A 26,185-nucleotide genomic window follows, 5' to 3' on the forward strand; every position below is an offset into this window, starting at 1 on the left:
GAAAATATATATAAGGGAGCTACCATTTGATTTTTAGGGGGGAGGGGGGGGGGGGGGGGGAGATGGGCTAGGATGAAAACTTTTGTCCTGCATTTTTTTTTAGTTGTAATCTCTATCCTGCCTTTTTAATTTTCACTCTATTAGGTCCTGCCTTTTTTTTATTAGTTTGTCCTGACTTTTTTTCATAAATTGTCATCCTGGCTTTTTGTTTTTGCAAAGTGTCTCATCCTGCCTTTTTTTTTTACTCAAAAAAACTGTCCTGCCTATTTTTTTCAAATTTCATCCTAGCCCCTCCCCCCCCCCCCCCCCCCCCCCATAAAAATTAAATGGTAGCTCCCTAACTGTTTGAACTGTTGAGATATAAACGATGCAACTAAGTGCGAGTTTGTTGTATTTGTAGTGGCTTGTACAGTATAGCCGCTGCTGCTGGTGTATTGTTTCGACACGAATAGTGGCCAAACTGTGACAAAGCAGCGGTCCTATCGTCGATAGGACCGCTGCTTTGTCACAGTATGGCCTGAATCTAGTATCCACCGCGTCTTTTTTTCCTAAAAAAACAAGGTAAATATCTGATATTTATTAAAATTGAGAATGAAAATGGGGAATATGTCAAAGAGACAACAATCAGACCAAAGACCAGACAACAGCCGAAGTCCATCAATGGGTTTTCAACGCAGTTAATACAAGACAAGTGTAACGACGCGAACATTTTTTTTGTATAATTTAGCCCACTATATGAAAAAGAACAGATACGAGGCACTGACCAGAAGATATCAAATAACAAAATGCAACAAACACAACTGTGTATACTTTAGGGAAAACTTTTTTTTAAAGTTTTAAACCTCTATACCGTTTTATTTTGCTTCTTTTAAATCAATATATATATATTCCTATTTGTCTGTTTAGACATCAACTTTAAAAAAAAATTAAACACACATCGGTATACTTGTACCTTAAAATAAAATTGAAACGAAGTTATATTTGTCTCAGGGGGTTCCCTGTTGTCAGGTAGTTTAAACAGTTTAAAAATAAGGAAATTTGATTTGATCGTCAATGAAACACAGAATGACAAGAATGGTTTCTTTTCCTTAAGCTACTTTACAATTCCACACATCCTGATCTTTTCCTTATCTTTATGAGGGATATAAATTTTAATGATACATGTTTCACAGTTTTTTTAATTATAAACGTCTGACACACCATATTGAGTTTCATTTCCAAGAATTATTATAGAAGTATATTGAGTTTCATTTCCAAGAATTATCATAGAAGTAAATAAAGTAATATTTGGAAAACACTGAATCAGATTTTACATTTTCAATTTCTATTTAAATCCGTCCATTGTCTTGCATAGAAATTGTCTTTCTCTGTCCAGATTAAAACAAGGCTATGTTTAACTCCTTTCTATCAACATATCGACACCAGTTGATCTAGGTAATGGAAACATGGCTTCCCATGTCTTATTCCGGGATAACCAATATAGGAAAATTACCATAAGAGATGACCTCATGTTGAATATTTTTTACTACAATAACGTTTTTGAATAAACAAGCGAAGGAAATTATGTGTCCCGAAAGGAAGAAAATAAATACGATATAACAAATTTCAACAAAACAATGAAAAAAAATGTAGATCTAAAAAAAATATTTAGCACTGTACAGTTGTACAAAATTCCCATACTACCATAGGTATGACTACTGTTAAGTTTAAAAACGGCATAGACAATCTGACGGTCTAAATTTCCTGCCATATTCTGGATTTGTTTTGACAAATTAATCAAATTTGAATCGAAATGGCATACACGTTTTCCATACAAAAGAATAATTCAAAGTACTATGTAAAAGAGGGACGAAAGATACCAGAGGGACAGTCAAACTCATAAATCGAAAATAAACTAACAACGCCATGGCTAAAAATGAAAAAAGACAAACAGACAAACAATATTACACATGACACAACATAGAAAACTAACGAATAAGCAACACGAACCCCACCAAAACTATGGGTGATCTCAGGAGCTCCGGAAGGGTGAGCAGATCCTGTTCCACATGTGGCACACGTGAGCTGCCATAAAAAGAATTGTTGTATGTGTAGTTTTTTTTTACCTAACTAGTGTGCTATGTAGTATACTACTTCTTTAAATAATATGTTGAGTATGCACCTTTTCGCTCGAAACTAACTCGTTTCCCTTCCGAAACTAAGAAGAATAGATATACAGAAGCAAGGCGGAAGATGTCCAAGGTATACATTTAAGCTTATAAGTCAAAGTCAAACTGGGAACGCCAACATCTTATGTTTGGAAAATCCCTGATAAAAATTAATCCCTATCAATGCAAAGTTCCATTTATCATCTCAGATATTTCCTTCTCAAACTTTTACAACCATGACTATAGGATAATCGCTCTGTTTTAAAACTTAACTTTAACATCAGACGTCTCAACGCTAGAGGGTATCACAAGCCCAGTAGTCAACATTCAGGTGTTGACATGAATATCAATAATGTGGTCATTTTTATAAATTACCTGTTAACAAAACTTTGAATTTTACGAAAAACTAAGGATTTTCTTATCCCTGGCATAGATTACCTTAGCCGTATTTGGCACAACTTTTTGGAAATTTAGATCCTCAATGCTCTTCAACTTTGTACTTGTTTGGCTTTATAAATATTTTGATATGAGCGTCACTGATGAGTCTAATGTAGACGAAACCCGCGTCTGGCGTACTAAATTATAATCCTGGTACCTTTGATAACTATTTACACCACTGGGTCGATGGCACTGCTGGTGACCGTTTCGTCCCCGAGAGTATCACCAGCCCAGTAGTCAACATTCAGGTGTTGACATGAATATCAATAATGTGGTCATTTTTATAAATTGCCTGTTAACAAAACTTTGAATTTTACGAAAAACTAAGGATTTTCTTATCCCAGGCATAGATTACCTTAGCCGTATTTGGCACAACTTTTTGGAATTTTAGATCCTCAATGCTCTTCAACTTTGTACTTGTTTGGCTTTATAAATATTTTGATATGAGCGTCACTGATCAATGAGTCTGATTATAATCCTGGTACCTTTGATAACTATATTCAACCTTAAGCATAATTAGATTGATTTTAAACAAGCTCTACTGTAAAGACGATATGTCTCCAAATATCCTTGATACCTATATTTGTAAACACACTATTTGTGATAAAAATATACAGTTGCGTAGAGACACGTATTGTACGTAAGTTCCATTTCATATATTATCCGTTGGACTAATAACGATTGCTGATATAAACTCTTAGCTATGACCACCACCAGTTTTTGTAGAGTTTGTGTTGATTTTTCTTCAGTTTTATATGTGGAGTTTTGTGTACTATTGTTTGTCTGTTTGTATGTTGGTCTATTTCTGATTTAGCTTTGGCGTTGTCAGTTTATTGTGGACTTATGATGTTGAATGTACCTCTGACATCATTCACACGTCTTTACCACCAAGAACACGTTTCTAATACATTCGGCAATCCTCGGTAGAATCCGCTACTCTCCTTCTATCCATTAGATGAGGGTACGGAATCGGCCGAGTTGAGACGAATGGTTTCTAATAGAGAGGCGAAAGAGGACATTCAAACTCATAAGTCTAAAATGTAAGTGACAATGTTATGGCAAAAAAAAAAAAAAAAACACCCGAGAAACGGCAAAATTATAAACAACACTGTACAAAACAGATTAGAAAACTAAAGACAGAGTCACACGAACTTTTATAATTTACTCTTTAATAAAAAGAGATTTTCCCATTGTTAATTTTTCATTTCTATGCAACAAAACGCCAATAGTAACTACATATGAAGTAGATATATCCTAGCAGATAGGATATCCATGGACTTGCCTTTCTTTCACTAAAATTATTTGTAAGGATAAAGGTTGAATTCATCCTTCCAAGTACGTAATATTCGTGTTTTTGAATGTGTCAGATCATATGTACTTTTTAAAATTATCCTGTATTTTGTTACTACTTTTTTTCAATTTTTTTACAAACCAAATTGATTTGCTTGAACTTTATGCAACTTCTGTGCCATATTTTTCGATCTAAGAGTTCGAATGTCCCTCTGGTATCTTTCGTTCCTCCTTTGACAACTTTCAGATCTCCGGTTCAGCCACAATCTAGTCCATTTTCTTCATTTATGATAAATCTCCCATCGGAATTTTTATTATCAAACGACGGGTATCACTGCTTGATCAGAATCTGCGAACCCTTTTTGGTTACCTGAGTTGCTCAATATTTTACTTTTCTGTACAATGCTGTTAACTGTTGTTTTTTTTTGTTATGTGGATATGGTGTTGTTTGTGTATCTTCGACATCTGGTTTTTCATTGCTCCATTATATCTTATTTCATACTATACTGATTTTTTTTCTTTTAAGCAGATATTTTTTTCATCTTATAGTTGATATGCTTCCCTCGGTTTTAGTTTGTAACCCGGATTTGTTTTCTTTTAATTGATTAATGACTTTTGAACAACGGTATACTACTGTTGCCTTTACGAATCTTTTTCTCCCATATCAAAAAGTCGTTTCGATGTCCTTTTCAAGTTTAAATTTGAATATTCATTTAAAAAGTAATAAAGTTGTCGACAGGTTTATTAAAGTTATTACCGAAGAAAACTTTGTTCATGGAAATTGATATTGGTTTCCAAATGTAACAGTGTTGAAATCGCGAAAGTCAATACAAGGACGAGTCGAACTCTGTTTTGATTGATTTGATTAAGAATTTCACATAAGAATATTTAATGGACAATAAAAAGTTAAAGAATCTAAGATTGACCAAATGAAAAAGAACGACAAAGAAAAAGAAAACACAATGCAAATGATAGATATAAAACCTTGCAAAGTAACTTTAACTTAACGTGAGGGAATGATCCTTACTACAAACTGCAGATGAAATCAGATACATCGTCATATATATGAGATATTTGAATGTAGTTGGGTATTTTGTTGTATGAAATAACTGATATTTTTATTTGTTTGTTGTCGTCAAGATAATCTTAATGTATATTTAGTGTGAAAAGTTATTATAGAAAATTTTAATTGCCTGGTTTTGTAACTTATTAAAGTGGTAAATTTTCAAATACGAATGCGACAAACAAAAAACGTTTCATTAATTGCATTAGATAAGTGGATAGATCAAAATCAGATAGTAAATCTAAATACCATATACGTATACAAATCTGTAAATAATTTTTAAGGGTTTTGAATGTCGATTACGATTAATCTCTATAAAACAAGTTTGGTATTAACCTTAACGTCTGGATTTTAAATCTGACTAAAGGTCAACATATTCAGTGTTGACCGGGCAAGTAAGCATTGAACTAAATGTTACTCGTCCGGATGTTGAACATTATAGTAATTTATTGTTTTTTTTATATTTAACATTATCTAAATGGTCGTGATATTTAACTGACGGTAATTACGCTTTCCCCATTCAAACGATATACGATATAATGTGTAGTTGGACTCAAGCCAGGACAAGAAGTATCCTGTTAAATAGATGTTTTGTATTCGGATTTCATTTTTAAAAGAAAATTCTTTGGAGAGACACGTATTAAAATGAAAAAGCTGACACGAAAATATTTCTTATAATTGGAATTTAAAGGTAGGATATTATTGTTTTTATGAATATGTATATATATGTTATTGTAAAAAACATAACGTCATTTTTACCTGTATGTAAAGGTATACACTATACAGGAAGTTATTTAATATAAATACCTTCTTATTGTTTATCTCCGTTTACATGGACTTTAACCACAACATAAGGTGATCTTATTCGCGTGATAGTATAAACAAACAGAAGGAGCTATTGTTTCCTTTATTTGTAGATAAAGTTCCTGTTGACAATAAGTAATATCTTTAATTTCGTATGTTATCGTACTTTTACGTATTTATTTCAAAGGTGTGTATTTCTCATAGGATAAACATAGTTGTCCTAGTAAAAAGTGTGTTGACTTTTTAACGTATTTGAGTGTATATTTGACACCACGTTCCTCATATAGACTTTATCGCTAATTATCGAAAGTGTACATACTTTTGATTTGCTTTTATTGTCTTATGACACAAACGAAATGAAAAACATAGGTGATGCTTCTTTTTAAATTTTTGTATAAAAAGTAAATGAACCAGAAAAATGCAAGTTTTTAGATTTTTTGTGGGCTTTTAACTTTTTATTGCTTCAATTAAAAAGCTATTAATTTTTTATGCATCACACTTTTTTTTTATCAAAATTTGCCATTCCAATTATAACGAATTTATCCAAATAGAAATATAAACACTGGAAAATTTGGGATAATCTTTTACATTTAAGAAACTGTTTCCTTATTTCACAAGTCATACTCAAAAATGAAAACAACAAGTTATAAATGTAATGCGTTCGAGTCGCTTACTGAATGCACCTTCATCAGGAACGCCGAAAGCCGAATATTTGAGAACTAAGGATGCATAAAACCGAAACGTTTTTAAAGAGCTATATCATAAAAAATGACAAAAAAATAAAGTCAAATTCTCAAATTAACCTGTTTGAAGATGACAAGAAATAAACAAGCGTTTTTGTTGTTGTTTTGTTTGATTTGAAACAATGTCATATTTGACATTATAAATGTGGAACAGTATCAGTCAATTTCACTCGTTCCATCGGTTGGTAAAATTTGATTTTGTCAATTTATATGAACTCCCTATCCATTTTAAATTTGCATTGAAGTTCGATCTATAATTTTGTTTTACTTTTTGTCATTAACCTTTGTGGCTAACATTGAATTTATAATATATGTTAATATATTACCCGTGTTATCATGTATGAAAATCTTACGATCTTTTAAAAGCTTTGTCTAAAGATGAAGGCCGGCACACAATTAGTTTTTAGATTGACCTTCAGTACTGCCTTGAGAGGGATTAAGTTTACCGGGTATATCAACTTTTATCCTGTAATTGCATGATATAGCAAAATTACGAGGACAAAACATAGAAACCATTTACTTATTCTGTGACAGAACAATTGAATAGATTCTTACATTGAAAACATGTTCAGCCAGCCTTATAAAATAACAATAAAATAGTTTCTATAGTATTGTATGCGTTTTTTAAAAACAGGGTTATAGCAATAAACTCATCGCAATTAACAATTCTACAGGCATATATACATGTAGAAAAACCGGTATATAGCCCACCTAATTGTGACCTTTATCATGTCAATTTTCATAAATTTCTACTTGTTTAAAATATTAGCATGTCTTATGACACGATGGGACACTTGTATAAGTGGTTATTAAGATGTTACATCTGATATAAACGCCGACCCAGATTATTAAATGAAATATTATTAATACTTGACCGTTAATTTTCTTTGAATCTTAATGGAGTGTGAGGTAATATTTATCAAATATTTGATCACAATTATAAGATCTAAAGCCTTAATCTTGTTAAAGGATTAAACTGTTTAATTTTAATGAATACACGGAAAGAACAATCATTTAAAGAAAACTAACATTTTCGGATTAGTTGATTGTGGATTGGAGACTATTGACAGGTTTCATTAAAGTAAGTTGACTAACACGTGTGTTGAAAAGTTAAAATACATGAAAACAAGGATCTTGTAGTATTCCCAAGTTAATTCGTAGGTAAGAAATCATTCTGAAATTTTAGAAATTTATCAAGTCTTAGATTTGAAGGTATTAATTAGTCTCAGAGTAATTAGTATGCAAAAATTTAAGTCATTCATTCAATTAGGAACAGAAAAACATTTAACACCTCAGTTTTTTGAAGCGTTGATGAATATTTATGGATGTTTCTTGTACTCGTTTCGATATACATACAGTGGTCAAGCAGATATGTATATATCTTTACCTTTTATTCATATGTTTACTTTAGAAATCTACTATGACGTTGCTATTTGACGTTTGAGAAAACATTTAACACATGAAAGAATGATAGAAGATTCATGCAATCGATTTAAAATTAATATTGATTTAGAATTTAAAATCAACACTGACTTATATATACAGGTTATCCAAACATTTTAATGGATTTTAAACCGGTGATTGCACTTGGAAAATTTCTGACGTGCAATATTTAACGTTTTAAAGTTGACTCAGAACATTATTGTACAAGGGGTGAAATGTTATCACCAAATCTTCATTTTCTTGTATATGTAATGAACTGGATACTCAGTTATTATATCAGTATTCCTTTGTTAAGAAAACACGACTCTTACCCCTGTGTTGTATGTTTAGAGGAAGTAAAACTACTAATCTTTCAAAAGATAAATATGTCACTTTGTCACAGGACGTGTATCTAAAACTTCCCTCTTTTTCAGGTCTTGCTTGTTGAAAGAAATATATAACATGACTATGATAATGAGAAGAAGAGGAATATAGAAAAATGAATTACAGCATTACTCAAATTAGGACTATAACAACCATGCCGAACAACAGCAATTACAGTGAAAACTATTCAATTGTTGCTGAAACGGACTTGCTGCGTCGACTGAACGATGAAAAAGTTGTTGTGTTACTTCCGGTTATCATTCTAGTCTTTTTAATGATGCTCATAGGAATTATTGGAAATACTATAGTTTGCATTGTTTATATATTCAAAATCAAGCGAGCTCCGTCGCATTATTTCATATTATATTTAGCTATACTTGATCTAGTGTCATGTTCCATTGGGATGCCATCGGAACTGGCCGATCTGTTTCAACCATTTGTGTTCCCATCTGCAGCTGCATGCAAATTTTTGAGATTTGTTTTAAGCTTCACGATAATCTCATCTTGCATCATACTTATTTGTGTAGCTTTTGACAGATATTATAAAGTGTGTAAACCTTTAAAAAGTTTTCCAATGGCTAAAGTACAAAAGCTATGTCTATTTTCATTTTTTATTGGAGCAGTATTTTCATGGCCAGCACTAGTTATATATGGTTTAAGAGAAGCCTTAACTTCTGTGCCAAATTTGTATGGACATGAGTGTTCAACTTCAGACACAATGAAAGGAAAGCCATGGCCACTTATTTATTACGGAACTTTAATTGGAGCATTTACTATAACGTTTGCCATTTTTGTGACGTTGTACGTACAGATAGGGCGTGAGATTAACCGACGGAGAACCATGTTTGTCGGCAGCAGAATAAATAATGACAGAATAAAATCTTTAGTCAGCGAGGAAGAATCTACCACATTTTCTGATGACGACAGCAAATTTCACAAAAATAAAGTGCGTAAATCTAGCAGTTTCAGTCAGCTAAAAGAACATATAGTATACTACTTCCGGGCAGAAAGCGAGCCAGGAAAAGAAGATGGTAGTAATAACGTGTCAAGCAATGGCGGCACAGTTAAGCGAAGACGGAAATCTTCAAGGAGATATCTGAAAACAACATATATATTTTTGGCAGTTTTTATAGCTTTTTTGGTTAGCTTTGTTCCATATCTTGTTGTAAATATTTTACGTTTTTCCAAAGTTGCATTTGTAGACATGAACTCAGGGCCCGATGAAATTATTTACAATTTGTGTGTAAGGTCTTATTTTATCAGCAATTTCATCAATCCGATTATATACAGCCTGATGAACAATACATTTAGAAAGGAAAGTAAAAAACTATTAAGAAAGTGTAGATTGAATTAATGCAATCTGAAATTGTTATGTTGGAAAAATTTGGTCAAGACATTTGCAAAAAGGTTAGCATTTAGCAGTATTTTCTTTAACGGTGCTTAAATAATCTTTTTCTTAATAAAATAAAATTAAAAACCAAAAAACGGTTTTATTCAACAACCAAAAAATTGTTTGGAATGAAACATTTTTCAGCAAACAACCGCGAGTTGGAAAACGTCGTTAAGAATACGTCCCATTTAAAGTAAAAAGTTGATAGAAAAAGGAATAGTTTTACCATTGTATTCGACAAAGTAGGTTGAGATCTTCTCAAAGCCATAAAATATGTCCATGAGAGAAAACTGGAATTCAAGAATGGAATACCAGGTATTTAAGCTAATTAGTCGAAAACAAATTGACAACCTAAAGACAGATATAGAGAAAAAAAGGCCAAAGACAAACAACAATTCACAAAACACAACATGAAAAATAAAGACTGCATAACATGAACCCCACCACAACAGGGGTGATCAAAGAAACTCCGGAAGGGTAAGCAGACCCAGGTCAATATGTGGCACCCGTTGTTGTCTCATTTTGGTATTTTTTTTGTGTTAAGTCTATTCGGTAGGTCAATTTCAAGGAAAATTTAGACAATATTGTCGGTTATCCGTCGTCATTTTTGAAACATAAAGGCAACAGAAAACTGGTGTATACCGCTGTTCATTTGTGAAACAGATATTCCATAACGTTCAACGAACTACTAATGCTTTCTGTTAAATTTTCAAAGTGATGACTTCAACTGCACAACTTTGAACTCTTGGTATAATAGCTTCCTTGTAAGCAGAAACCTTCTTTATAAGAATCATGATAGGATAATTTAGCTCTTGAATACAAATTCATAAAAGTATACATTATGAGGCTTCCAAATGATTAATTTGGTTGAACACGTTTTCATTAAAATGTAAAAGAAACTCAACTACCACTTCTACAAAATACAATGTCTAATTCACCATTTTCTACATAAGATAATGCCTGTACCAAGTAAGGAGTATGACAGTAGTTGTCTATTCGTTTGGTGTATTTGAGCTTTGATTTTGAAATTTGATTAGGGACTTTTTTTAATTTTCCATGGAGTTTCAGTATTTCTGGACTTTTCCTATATACTGCATTTCCAATCATGAAGGATAACTTCCGTCAATTAATTATAACAATGTGTGTGAAAGTACCAGAAATGCGTGTCAGGAAATCTATTGTTATTTCTAATGATGCTTTCAATGGTAAAATTTCCTGTAGCTCCAACGGAAATAAATACTAAAAACTCATAGAAAATCTGCAGTAGGATTGAGCTTTTAAAGTTTAAGTTTGTCAACAGAAAACAATAAACAATTGCGACACTTTAATAAATCATTGAAAATACAAAGAAAATTCCCCTATAGCTGATATATATTTTGTAGGATATTTTCAATTTAAAACTTCATGAATAAATGTACGCAATATATCTCCTTGTTCTGATGCCTAGCTTTTACAGTCAGTTGCAACCGGTATGGACCCTTTTCAAACGGTCCACCGTGCATTGTATTACTCGTAGTAATAATTGAACTTATGAACTTTAACCAATGTTATGTCAATTTTGGTATATTCATATTACGTAGTATTACTGTCCGAATATACTGCAGATAAATTGTATGAAATCTTTAATTGAAACGGTCAGCTTAAGCAAAGGGCTTTCATCATAAGTCTTCCATAACTCTTCAATATTTGGTTTATGTTTTGAAACGCATTGAATCTCATTTGTTCAGTCCATTTCAACCTTACCAATCCTTTTTCAAAATATTCAGTTATTAACAATTTTCTGCTGAAACTACAAAACTTAGTATAATCTAAGTATGTGAATGTAAAACAAAAGAATGTATGAAACTGCAAAGACCATCGGTTAGAACATGCACACAACTCGACAGTAAAAAATGAAACTGACACATGTGCTGGTAAAACATTAACTAGGTAGCGTTTCTTCTTTTAATGTGCTTTGAGTACTCAGTCAAATAACGTGAGCAAAATTAAAAATGTACAGAAGAATGTAAGAACAGCACTTATGTATGCATGTAATTTACTAAATAATTCAAAATTTGGTGACTATGTTGAATGAATCTGTCCCATCGAACTAGAGATAAAGGATACTACAAATACAGTTTAGTCTGCCTCTTTTGTGAACTTTCTATTCCTATGTAGCAACATTCCAGCCGCGCCTGCATACGGAGTATATACCTCCCAATTGATACGAGATTCCCGGGCTTGTATTTCCTATCATGATTTCCTTGAAAGAGAATTGCTGCTCACGAGGAAGCTATTAAAACAAGAGTTCCAAAGGGTGAAGTCGAAATCATCCCTTCGTAAATTTTACGGACGCCATCACGAGTTGGTTGACCGTTATGGAATAACCGTTTCACAGATGATATCGTATATGTTCCTTATGTCGTAACTACAATACCCTTCCCTTTTCACGATTGTAACCTACCGAATTAGACTTTTTATGTGTTTGACTGTCCCTCTGGTATGTTTAGTCCCTCTTTGCAAATTCACTGCTATACGTGATTAATATCACCACATCGTTAATAATGGGATTCGTGTTGTTTATTCTTTAGTTTTCTATGTTGTGTCATGTGTACTATTGTTTTTCTGTTTGTCTTTTTCATTTTTAGCCATGGCGTTGTCAGTTTGTTTTAGATTTATGAGTTTGACTGTCCCTTTGGTATCTTTCGTCCCTCTTTTAATAGCCGTATAACATGCAATTGAACTTTGTAATTTATTTAACTTACGTTTTTTTTTAAAGATGACATTTAATCGCGTCGGTTCATTTAAGGGACTCGGAAATTACCAGAAAACAGTCAAACTCCCAAGTCGAAAACGATCAGACTATGTCATGGCAAAAAAACCCCGAAAAACGACCAAAAGACATCCGTCATGTTACTTATATACATAAGTATAAAGCAAGTGATAAGTCTAATTTCGGTAGTTCACATTCGAGGAGAATAAGACTGGATTGTGATAATGACAATTGGAACTTTTGATTTTTGTTTCTCCTAGTCTTATTCTACTTTCCTTCTGTTTTTCCACACATTTGTCCCTGAGCATTAAGATTTCAGATTTATCTAGAAAAGCGTATCGAAGGAAATTCTTTCAGTGTGTCTATCAATATTGATCTATATAGTACATCACTGGGAAAACCTTTTTACTATTATAACCCTTTCATAGTCTTGTGTATGGTAGTAGATATTGATCCAGACACGAGTCTTGTCCATGTAAGCTTACGATTTCTAGGTTGAGATTTTAGAAGGAAATATTTCACAATAAACTATAAAACAATTTTCAATATTATTTTGCTTATTCAGTTCAAACAAGACATATTGATTTCTGATTAGTTGAAGGAAGTATTTTGCTGCTATGTATTTTTGGTACTTTCCCGTACAGATAGTTCGAATTATGCCTGTTTACCTATGCGTTCTTCATACCTTGATTGATAACAGGTAAATTTAACCTTTACTGGAAATTTAATGAAATGATTTCGGATTATTTATATAACCTGATTACTTCTTCCTAGATAGAGTTTTTAAGAATTCTGTGATTTATTAATGGGACACGTCATAGATGTGAAATAGAAATACCTGGGACCGACGAAGTTTCCCTCTTTACGTCATGCTTTAAATTGTTTTGTAGTGTTCTTTACGATATTGAATTTAAAAAAACATTATTCCTTCAACTTAAATGATAAAATAAAATACGGCAGACACGTTGACAAATAACAATGCGCGAAGGTATGAATATATCTTTGCAAACAGCCAACTGAACATCAGCCAGAATTCACACACACAATGATTATCATTATCATTGATGTCCTTGATATTTCGTTCCCTGATATTTTACTTAATATGAATTTAAATATGATGATAATAAAGTTCGACGTAAATTGGTGAGAATTAGTATATATGTTTGACACTCATCATTTTAAATAATGTGAACATCAAAACATTAAAAGCGTAAAACAACTGTCGAGCCCCTATTTTTCTGAATGTACTGCTTTTCATTTTTATATTATTTGAAATCTTTCCATTTTAGACAAACGAAAGTTGCACACCATATTTAAAAAAGGATCTTTAACTTGCTATAATATTTTATTTACTCAGTATTACATTATAGAATCAAAAATGAAAAAAACCAGAATCACCACGACTCTTTTTCACGAATAGTGATGAGAAAAAACAATGTCTTTGCAGTTTTTATTGATTAAATTTGAATGTTTTCTATACCAAATAGTGATATTTTGACTGTGTTCGGATCGCATCGCAGGTGGTTGATGCAAGCATGACAAAAGACGCTTTTACTGTCGACACATCCGATCTCGATCCTGTTAGAGTTCATGTTATTCCATTAACTTCTGTGTTTTTTTGCTGATTTTTAATCAATAGCATGTAAGGTGATTCTTTTTAAACTAAATTTTTGAATGATTTAAAACAACTATTTATGAAAAACGTGATAATTTCATCTTTTAGATTGCGAACTTGCTATTTCTCAGTAGTAAAATACCTTCTGCCATAATGTATGGTGTTAATATATCGCAGTGTTTTGTGTTTTTATTTTGCATTGTCCGTTTGACATCGACATACGATGAGTTTGAATACCCCAATTATATCTTTCGCTGCTCTTAAACCTCTTAAGGTGGTACCCAACACCTTGACTAAAATTTATTTGGCTCGTTTAATTTTCATAAAATTTTTACAATACTTACTTTGACCCTTTGACAAAAATATAAAAATTTCAAAACATTTGAACCAACCGTTTAATCAGAAAAATTACATTGGTTATATAGCAGTTTGACAAACACTTATTTTGATCATTGAGAAGCTTAATATTCCCATATGAACACAACGTCATTAAAACGTTCTGCTGATTTTACAGAGTTATCTCCCTGTAGTGTTAGGTACCACCTTAAAAACTTTGATTTAATGCGTTTGTTCAGTTTATCTTTTTACTTTGATTTGTATCTTCTACAAACGATGAGATTTGAACTTCGGTAAACGTTTGCTACATCTAATGTAACCCTAATAATACCAGGTTTAATATAATGGAATTTTATGCGACTGTCATACAAGTGAGATGTTTAGCTAGCTATAAAACCAGGTTTAACCCACTATGTTCTACGTACGGAAACGTCTGTACCAAGTCAGGAATATAACTATCTTGGGGTTATTCACTTTTGCTGTAGAAGAAAATAACGTCTTGCTAGTTTAGATGCTTTATGATCGTAAGATAAATAGAAACGTTACATTAACAATAGTGTGCGTGAAAGAACGGGAAACAACTACATAAGATAACGTTATAAAGTCTCTTGGCCTATATTTACGACATTCTGGGGGCCTCAAAATGCATAAGAAATAAAATTATTTTGAATGATAAATGATCAAAACTTTAAAGATCTATAAATGGATCACATTGAAAGTTTTTTGTAATTTCACTTTACGTTAACTGTCCTTCACAAAAATCCTTTAACAGTTACCATAGTTCTAATGGCGATAACTTCCCAATTAGTCGTGTGGTAACTAGTCCTCTAGAAGTCCGTACTTTTGCTGCTCGAATAAGTCCATCTCCTCCTTTGATGACGTCTTCTATTGTTCCTAATCTCCATAAAAGTCGTGGCGATTCACTTCCTAGTTGAACTACATCACCGATATTAACTTGTCCAGTATGTTTTCCAGAGGCTCGATGATATTCACGTAATCCGGTAAGAAATTCATTAGACCAGCGTTTTGCGAAATGGTCTAATAAGAGTCATTTTCTCTCACATAGTTTGTTTGCTGTGATCGTATCAAGTTCTTGAATATTCGCGTTGTGTTTGTCGTTGTGCATCTCTGTGGTCGTAATAATCCTTCCGTGTAAAAGATGAGATGGCGTCAAGGGTTCGGGATCTCTTATATCTGAAGATATATATGTAAGTGGGCGATTGTTTATAATAGTTTCAATCTCAGTGAGTATTGTTGTCAAAAATTGTTCGCTGATGAGTGCTTTACAAAATACTTTCTTTAATGTCATTTTCGTTAAGCCAATTAGACGTTCCCACCATCCGCCATACCACGGCGCTCCTTTCGGAATGAATTTCCAGTTGATATGTAAATTCAGCTGACTTTGAAGTGCATTTGATGCGGCTACAAATGTAGGCGCGTTATCAGAATAAATAGTTTGTGGTGTTCCTTTTCGACTGATAAAACGTCTAAATGCTAAGATAAAAGTGTTCAATGACAAATCAGGTACAAGTTCCGATGTATAGCTCGTATACATGCACATGTGAATAAACATATATATACCTTCTGCGGTTGTGTTGATGTATTCTTGATGTGTAGAGGTCCGGCAAAATCTATCCCAGTTGTGCAAAATGGAATGGTGTCTTTTACTCGATCCTTTGGTAGTGGTGGTGGTTCCGGGCTGTTATACGGTTTACCAATTATGTTTGGCACTGTATGCATTTATGTAAGATACTGTTCACACATTGTCGAATTGTGGTATCCAGTATGATTGCCTTATATGTGTTATTGTCTGTCCGACTCCTGCATTTAAATTTCCTAGATGTGCGTCCATAATAACAAAATCTGTAAGTGTATGGTTCTTTGGTAGTAAAATAGGAAACTTCGCGTTTTCTTCTATAGATGAATTTTGTATTCTGCCTTTACATCGTATGATTCCATTTTCATCAAAATATAAACGTAACTGTTGAAAAAGCGGTAGTGATATGCTTCCGTACGATTCCTGATATCGACCCATTGCTTCTAGTTCACGTATATTACTTTCTATTGTGTCACTGAACGATTTCAGTCCCCTAACTCCAGGCGTTTGTGCAGGCAAATTTAACAAATTTTGCATTTATGCGTTTACTATTTTGTGTTGTTGGCCTATATTCACGACAACAACAGTTGTTCTAATTCGCTTGATGTGTTTGAGCTTTCGATTTTGAGTAGGGACTCTCCATTTTGAATTTTCCTCTAGGTTCGGTATCTTTGTTATTCTACTTTTAACCACGATATCTATGGATTAATGAAATTTTGAATTTGGGATAGTTCTGTTGCTTGTTATTTTGGTATTAATAAAGTGCAGTTGAAGACTTGCTCCTGAATTTATCATATACCAATTTGCAATTATTCAATCAATATACCTTTAGAGAAAAGAGAATCACTCAATGATATCAGTTTGATTATGTGAAAACTTAGGTTCTATCTCAATCCGCCTAACCAGTCATTATACCGATGTTTCTATCCTCCATGTGCATGGTCTGCGTTTCAAAAAAAAGTTGAATACGAATCGAAGCCAAACAAAAAGTGCCTTAACGAAGTATCATTGGAAATCAAACATTCCAAACAGGTCATCAATGCTATAACATGTCAGTAAAAGTCGCCTGATGATACACCAAAGAATGATTCGTAAACTACCCTCGAACCATTGTTAGTAAAATTCATTAAAACTATTAGGCTTATAATAATACACGACAGACGCGCGTTTCTTCTACATTAGACTCATAGCCATCATGCAAATCACATCATCGAACAAAACAAATAAGAAACCGAAGGTCATTGAAAACTGAAAAAAAAAAATCTGCATTCTATAGGGGTAGAAGGCATAATAAAATTTGTCACGAACAGTACGAAAGGTCGGTTGCTCTAGTTCTTGTTTTATTTACACTTTATTATACAATATATGTCAAAATCACATGTTAATATAATGAACTAATTTTTTTGTAAGACTCTTAAGACTGCGATCTCCCCCATTTGACTAACTGCTAATAGTATATGATATAATATTTGAGTGTTTATTTCTGGGTTTTTTCCGGTCGTGATAAGTTTGTTTAGTGCATTTTCCATTAAATAAAAGTAAAAGTTCAAGAAGAGTTAACCACAAGAGCGTTATGAACTGCCTACGATACTGCAAACAAAAAGTAATATCACAAAAATACTGAACTCCGAGGAAAATTCAAAACCGAAAGTCCCTTATCAAATAGCAAAAACAAAAGCTCAAACACATCAAACGAAGAGATAACAACTGTCGTAAAAAGGCAACAGTATTATAGCGCTGTTTGAAAGTCGTCGATTGAGACAAAACAAATCCGGGTAATAATCTAAAACGGAGGGAAACACATCAACTATAAGAGGAAAACATCGAAACAAAAGAAACACTGAAGTACAACAACCTGAAAACAAACGACAACGCAACACACATAGAAACGAACTATAAGATAACAACTGCTATTTTCCAGACTTAGTACAGGACATTTTAAGAAAAATTGTGGGTTGAACCTTGTTTTATGGTTAGCCAAACCTCGCGCTTTTATGGCAATATTAAATATAACACAAAAATGACAACCCTACATGACAGGACTAAAAAATAAATAAATACTAAAACATTCAGGACAAAGAAATACACAATTAACAATACAATAGTACCTTTCGATATGATAATCACAGAATAAAAACGAGCACACAAAACAACTCAGCATACAAATTTATTAAAACAAGTTAACACAACATAACCACGAACTATCTGTCACACGACTGGATAACGTGACGTCGCAGGTAAATTTCTAACCAAAAATGAAAAAAAAAATTAAGATAAGGTTTGTAATTATTTCATTTGATGTATTTTATATCAATTACAAGAATATTACTATAGAATTGTGTTAGTAATAAGATAATTAATTGTATTATCTAACAATGTCGGTATTTCTGACTTGATACAGGCATTTTCTTATGTATAAAATGGTGGATAAAACCTGGTTTTACAGTTAGCTAAAACTCTCACTTGTATGACAGTCGCATATATAAGAATTGTATTGACAATGATATGTGAACAAAACAAACAGACAAAATAGGTGAAAATGTCCAAATAGGGGCACAACAGTCAACATTGTCTAATAATCTTAATCACTATAAAAATAAACAAATATTGTAACAAAATACCACAAAAAGGCAAATAGAGAAAGAACATTCTCAACAATGAAAGACAATAGTTCAGAAATTTACCATTGCACAATAAAAGAATGACGGAATATATAAGTACCAAACCACGTCAAACGAATATCATCAAAAATAGACTTAACTGTAAAAGTAACGTTCAATAGTACAAATATAAGAAAACAATAAGACGTAATTAAGATACTAAACAACTTCAGTAACCAGAATCTATACTCCAAGACTCTTGTTTATTATTTGTGAAGTTGATATGAAGTATTTATCAACAAGGTCTTAGTACCTTCTGATGTAAAAAAGAACTAGACATTCTTTGGCATACCCATAGGTCATCAACTTTCTGCTCAGACATGGGTGAAAGATTCTATTTAGCAGTTACAAGCTCTTGCATACCGAATAAGTTTGGAAATGTATTCGAGGTAAAGTTGGTATATTGCTACTAAGGTGGGGGGAATTTGACTTGGATGGATTTTGCCATTGTTTAGGTCTAATTTTAGCACTGGCAGTGTAAAAGGTTCTTAAACATCCTTTGCTTTCAAATATTCGGCTTTGAGAGATTCTTATAAGATCCAGAAAAAGCGCTTCGGACGCATGAAATTTATAACGTGTTGTTTCCATTTTTGGTCATCGACACTACGCAATCGGCAAACCTCGGGTGACGGAATCGATCGAGTTGAAACGAATGCGACACTACGCCCTTGTATCTATTTTCGTTCCATCAATTTATCAACAAACCTTATACGGACAACGTCTCCAATATCACCTTAAAGCTTTAACTGAAAGTTCAATTAGTGTATCATCTGAAATCATACATGAAAGAGTATTTTTCAAAATTTAAGTGTACTTAAGTACATGTAGTCATCGTTTATATAAGTGTTTTCTTCGTATTACAATGTATATATATCATAAACGTTTGGAACCGATTTCACAGTATACAAGTGTTCCTATATCAAATTATCCGAGATGATTTAATACATTTGATTAAAATACAATACAGCTTTTTAAGATGCACATAGGCAAATATAATTTAGTAAAATCAGCTTTTTCTGTAAAGAAACTCCATATTTCTATCATGGATGGCTTTCCATGTTATAATTCAAAAGTATACAGCAAAACGCCATGTTAAAAGGAAGTTAAAAACTCTGATTCAAAAGATAATAGTTTTTATTACGTTCTTTTGTTTTATTATCAAACAAACAAAACAAAACAAAAAGATATTGAAATATACGGATATAATGAGCAAACGACTGCAAACAGCACATATGAAAGAACAGAATGAATAAAGCGCATAAATTATATTTTCTTGTCTTCGTATTTATTCGTCCCATATGTATGCCTCGTTCACACGTACATTTGATTCGAATTGAATTCGAATCGAATTCGCCAAGCGGGTTCACACACTTTTTTTTTCTTTTTTTTTTTAATTCGAATTGATATTCGAATTGGCCAATTCGAATTATCCAATTCGCATTAGAAATACGCTTTTGTTAATACGAATTAAAAGTTAACGTCGTTTGGACAGTTTAAAAGAATTGACATTATGACGTAAAACGTTTCGAATGCGAATTAAACTAATTCAAATTTATTTAGTTTACTGTTAATGCGAATCGAATTTTAATTACGTGTGATCTTAGCATTGGTTTTATTTCATATAAATTCAAATCAGAGACTAATAGAAATTCAGCTGATGCCTGGCACAGGTTTTCAAGAGGAGAGAAACCAGTCTTATCTTATTTCTGGTAATTTTCAGTTACTTGCTTTATATAGCAATATACAAGCAACAGCTGTGCATGAGGTATCATATCATATCAGATCATATCATTTAGGGGCTACCATTTCAGCCGATTTTGATTGCTTTGAAAGGGTGCTATTGCACCAATGGTTGTAAGTAAATTGTTGGAATTCCTGTCTCCAAATGTTTTTTCTTCGAAAAAAATGAAATTATCCAATTACAAACTTTAATAAAAAAAAAAATATTTCAACTCCGAGATGAACCATATTTTTCAGACCCCAAAGGGACAGATTTTTTATGAAAAACCTATTATTTTATAGTACATTTTCTGAAAAAAAAGAATCAAGAGCGAAATACAAAAAAGGTCAAAAGAAACACCCCGCAAAAATCTACATTAACAATAAAACGACACCTATACAAGGAGTAAATCCATAGTTTTAAGTTACATAATCAGACAAGTTTATGAGAAGCAAGTGATTACCAGTGATTTGCAATGCAGGGGCGTGAAAATATTCGGGTCGCGCATGGATCAAGATGATTCACTGCTTACATTGATTGTAGAAATATTTTTATTTTTGGATTTTCTTCATAATAAACAAGTGGTTGATTTACTAAAAGAGTGTTGATTTCCCCAATTTAAAGTGTCCACTCGTATGTTATCATTATCTCGGATGCGTCATATAAAATTTCTTACTAAATGAATTGGAAACTGGTTTCTGTTTTCTATTCAATCTTAAAATAAATTTCTTGTTTCTTCAAAATAGAGAGGAAAAAAAATGAAAAACAGTACAAGGAAAAATTGAAATTATGAAAATCCATCCGGCAATATCACACTGAAGAAAAAAACAACCATAAAGCCAAATATTAATAATAATAGAAAAAATTCTAAGAATAAAAATGAAATAAAACTAAACAATTTATTTATTGATTGTTGCATGCTAAAAATTAAAGAGGCAAATATCACAAGCATGACACAAAGTAACAAGAAATATTAAAAGTGAACTCTGCAAAGTTGGTTGACCGGGTTGAAGGATTGGTACTTTTCCGTCACGAGGCATCGTAACTAACCACCAATCCCTACCCGACGTTTTTGTTATTACTTTAGATGGAGAAACTATAACTGCACTTAAGTAGAGAAGTCGGTCTCCACCGATTTTTTGTGTTTTTTTTTTTTTTTGCATATGCTATAGTCTTTAGATTTATAAGTCGTTTTTTCGTGTTTGATTTTTTCATGAAATTGTAAGTTTGTCTTCGACTTACGAGTTTGAATACACCTTTGGTATATTCATGTCTACTGTAAACCAACTTATTTTCGCGAGCGATTAATTTTTGCGACTTTCGCGAGTAGATAAATAACGCGAATATAAATCGTCGCGAATATGGGATTTTCCTTATTAAACTACATCAAGTAAATCAGAAAATCGCGAAATTAAATAGCCGTGAAATGGTCTAGGACGCCTCTGGGCGCGGGAGTTTCTCGCTCCATTGAAGACATGTTGGCGACCTTCTGCTGTTTTCTGTTTTCATGTTGTCTCTTTGACACATTCCCCATTTCCATTCTAAATTTTAGAAAGGGCAAAACGCGAAATAAAGTATCCGCGAAAATAAGTTAGTTTACAGTATTTGATAATTACTTACATGGAAACATGGATATGGAAAAAGTTATAACCAGTGAACAAGAAAGAAAAGAAATCCCAAAAATATCCGTATTGGAACCAGGTACAGCGGAAGTATGTAGGGAAAAAACTTGCGAAATCGAAATTCAAGAACCAAGCCACGGAAAATAGGGAAGAAAAATTGAAAAGGAAAAATAATTTGTTTTTACCTTTCAACTACAAAATTTATTAAACTGAAGTTCGCTTATAAACAAGGTCACAAAATAATTCAATCTGCAATAAACATTAGCAGATTTTTGTTTTTTTATCACTTTTTTTTTCTGTATGTCACCTTAATATTCCTTCACGTAAAACACAAAAATTGTACAATGGTTGACTGGGTGAAATAGAAATTGTATTGCACTGCCATATGAAGATTGCGACAACTGAACTATTTTACTTCTTTTTTTCTTTTCTGTTTTAGTTTCAGCCATTCTGCGAGTTTGCCTTTTTTATTAGACAAAATACTAGTTACTTTATCAGTTTAGTTCAAAAGTAGGACATATTTTAAAAATTGAAATAAAAGATTTACAAAATTTCTTAATACCATATTACGAAATTACAAAATTATAATGTTACCACTTGACAAAGTGTGATATACTATAAATTTCGGAAAACAACACTTTGTCGCGATCATGCAACCACTTGATGCATGATGGGAAATTAGATGACAAATCCGTGCATAGTAATAAACGAAGGTGGGCTTAATTTCTGGAAATAAGCAATTAATAATTTCAAAATAAATTTAGTATTACCTTGATTAGGCGAGTGATATGAGAGCCAAATTTACATTTTTAATGCACCTACCTAACACACGGCTAAATTATATATCACTAGAAAGCTAAGAATGTGTACTTTCTAAATATCCCGGTCGTCAAAAGAAATTATGGTGCATTTTGTTTTAAATCGAGGTCAAAGATCATGGGTGCAATTTCAATTCACGGATACTTCCAGTTGTAAAATCGAGTCAAAACAAATGCAAAAACGAAACAATTTCATAGGAATGCTGTATTGCTGTTGGGAAAATATATTTCTATCATAATATTAATTAATTTTGGTTGATTTTAACGGTAACACATGTTACATAACGTTTTCTCTCGGAGTCTTTGAAAATCAACCATTTAAATCACACAAATGTATCTGTAGTCGCCATTGCATTATCTAAATCTTATAATACCTCCATATCATTTGATTGCACGTATTTACAAACAAACATATATATGCAAATTTGATATAAATAATCCGAAACAAAATATTTGAAGCAAGAGGAAAATATAACATATGACGTATTTTTAATTGTTTAGAAAAGTCCCATAGTGAGCTGTTCATTAAAATTGAGGAAGCGTACTATGGTCTCCTGTTAGTTTGAAAGCCTGCCAACCGCTTCAAGATCAGACAACCATAGAGCAGATTTTCTTTTATTATTGTAGTGCAATATGTTGATATATAAAAAAGAAGATGTGGTATGATTGCCAATGAGACAACTATCCACAAAAGACCAAAATGACACAGACATTCTCAACTCAAACATCACTAAATCAGATATGATAAGAGTACTAACAAACATAACTAAAATGAGTAAAGTGCTACTAGTATATTTATATCAACAAATTGATAGTTTTAATATAAAACATCACAAGGAAAATATGATCACTCATTGTACGTCAAACTGTGTTTGATTTTACTTCAGTCGGCCGCCGTGTATCTTGAGATATATAATTAATCAAACAACACTTGACAAAGTAGTTTGTACTCTTTTTAAATTACGCTAGTGATGACGTTCGGCTAGTTTGGCACTAAGTATTACTTTTTTTTTTATCTTGTTTCACCGCTTCAAACGGAGGACAAGGCTATCCTAATATTGAACCTTTTATTTGGCTTTCTGATGTTAAAATCCCGTTAGCGTATAACCTAAATGATCGAAACGTCGGACCAATGAGATGTTGGACCATTTAGGTGTCGGAATATTGCGATATCGGAATATTATAGCATCATTTAAACTTGTAATCTCATCATTCTTATCGGTCAACATATCCATACAAAGACAACTTCCTTGGCATGGGCATATATCAGTACAGTAGAGGTTTTGCTCAATGCGGACACAAGATCTACTATATACAGATTGAATTAAAAATTTGGAATGGACATGAGGGATTTGTCAAAGAGACACTGACTGGTCAACGCGCTAAAAAGCAGGCAACGGCCAAAAACCACCAATGGGTCGTCAATGCAGCAAGAAACTCCCAAACTGGAGGCGTTCTTCAACTGGCCCCTACACAAAAATGTACTAGTTTGAAATGATAATGGACGTCATACTAAGCTTAGAAATATACTCAAAAAGTTAAAATAAAAGTTATACAAAACTAAGAAAGGCCAGAGGCTCCTGACTTGGGACAGGCGCAAAATTGCTGCGGGGTTAAATATGTTTTTGGAAATCTCAACCCTCCCCCTATACCTATACCAAAGCGTGAACAGATCAAATCTTGTAGAAAGTTCAATGACATCATACCGGACCGATGTTGCCTTTTAACCAACCAAAGTCATACGGAGATCTGTTATTGTTTCTGTAGTTAGGTCGACCTTGTCTTGGATAAAATTTTAACCCCCAGAAGAAAATTAATGCCATGTAGAATGGATGCCCCATTTTTATTGTTTCTAATCTTCTGATCAGTCAAACTTGTTGATAGTTATCAAAGGTGTGTCCATAAATACGGTGCATTTGTAGTGATAAACCTAAATGAAAAAGAGTTAAAAAAATATTTATAGATAATATACATTCTACTAAAGCCATACGTCTAAGAACTTTGTCAATAGGAATATCGTACGCTTTATTAACTGCCGCAGATGTGTCATCATCTAAAAGCTTAAGACAATACAGAAATGTTTTTAAAGCAGATGGCATAATTTCAATTGAATAATCCAGTGAAATGTTTTTAGATAATGGATAAGGTGATTGGATTACAACTCTACCCTATATCTGCTTCCGTAAAATACTAGTAGCTGCTTAAAGTGCTTGCAACCAGTTTCGCAGTCACTGCTCAGATCTTTAATTTTGACAGACCGTATATCACAGTCATTTTAAACGGGTAATTTTCCGTCATTACGGCATAAGACAAAATTATAGAGCTACTGTATACAATATTGGATGCACCTTGGCCTTGTTGACGCTGTATACATGTAACTATAAATTGACCATGGTTTTTTAGTTTTTGTTGAAGCTGATCATAAGTTGTGTAGTTTTCTCGGTGGCGATCCTCGGGCAGAAATTAAGCCCGGTTCACTGATCAAATAATTAAAGTTGTTAACCAGGATACTTCCTTGTGTACAGGCACGTCATCTTTAATCGTCGAAATGTTAGTAAAAGCTGTTTTATGTTCAGAACTAAATAGCTCTTTAATTTCTGTTTCAAATTTTGTAGCAAATATTTAGCGATGCAAGCTCGATGGTATAAAGATTTAATAGTAAAATTATCATGAGTTATTTTGTAAATCAGATCATTGTAGGAGATATATGTAGTAACACTCAAAACAGCTTGAGTTTGCTCTTCAGACGATACCTTATGAAGTTGTGTAACTTGCTTATAGGCTTTATACATTTGCAAAAAATACAAACAGACAAATCGAATGAGTTGTAGATCTACTGCCCTCGTTGATATATGAGAAGAGACTGGTCGGTAGAATTGGTACATGTAGTACAAAGTCTTTGTATAGACAAAACAGAAGATGATAGGTTGTGCTTACTTTTGAAATATTTATAGCAACTCTTATGATATTTTGTATTTTCAAATGGGATGTTTTCATTTTTTTCATATTCATCGACCAGTCTTCTGTAAACTTTATTTTTTCGTTTTCCCACTGCGACAATACAACTGTATCTTCATTTAAGTGTTTAACTACATAGTTGCTATGTAGTAAATACATGACAGACTATGCATCTGTGTCAATAAATGGATATTTTTTTGCTTTTTAGCAAAGGAAGGGTTTCATTGTGAACTGGACTGTGAAAATTTTACACGACTCGGAAGATTTTCTACAATTTTCCGATACGATTCCTTATTTAGAAAGGGGTGAATTCTACAGAACTCAAAAACTATGTTTTACTTTGATTTGATCATTATTTCGGACGATTTTATATCTATTTAAGCTACACTGAAGTTAAAGATAGAAATAGATCCGTTTAAATATGAT

The 26,185-nt window shown here is 32.6% G+C and overlaps 1 protein-coding gene across 3 annotated transcripts; it reads left to right on the forward strand.

Moving 5' to 3' along the window:
- The first annotated feature begins 5,219 nt into the window (after positions 1–5,219).
- Positions 5,220–9,776, forward strand: LOC139516136 (alpha-2A adrenergic receptor-like). 3 transcript variants are annotated; one of them, XM_071306013.1, is made up of 2 exons: positions 5,220–5,629; positions 8,342–9,776. In XM_071306013.1, exon 2 carries the CDS (start codon positions 8,407–8,409, stop codon positions 9,643–9,645), a length of 1,239 nt encoding a protein of 412 aa, XP_071162114.1. In that variant the 5' UTR covers positions 5,220–5,629; positions 8,342–8,406; the 3' UTR covers positions 9,646–9,776. The 3 variants fall into 3 exon arrangements, with proteins under 3 accessions (XP_071162114.1, XP_071162117.1, XP_071162115.1); XM_071306016.1 differs by lacking the exon at positions 5,220–5,629 and adding an exon at positions 7,278–7,646; XM_071306014.1 differs by lacking the exon at positions 5,220–5,629 and adding an exon at positions 7,302–7,566.
- Positions 9,777–26,185: the final 16,409 nt, after the last annotated feature.

Source organism: Mytilus edulis, chromosome 3 (assembly GCF_963676685.1).
Source record: "Mytilus edulis chromosome 3, xbMytEdul2.2, whole genome shotgun sequence".
NCBI classification, from domain to species: Eukaryota; Metazoa; Mollusca; class Bivalvia; order Mytilida; family Mytilidae; genus Mytilus; species Mytilus edulis.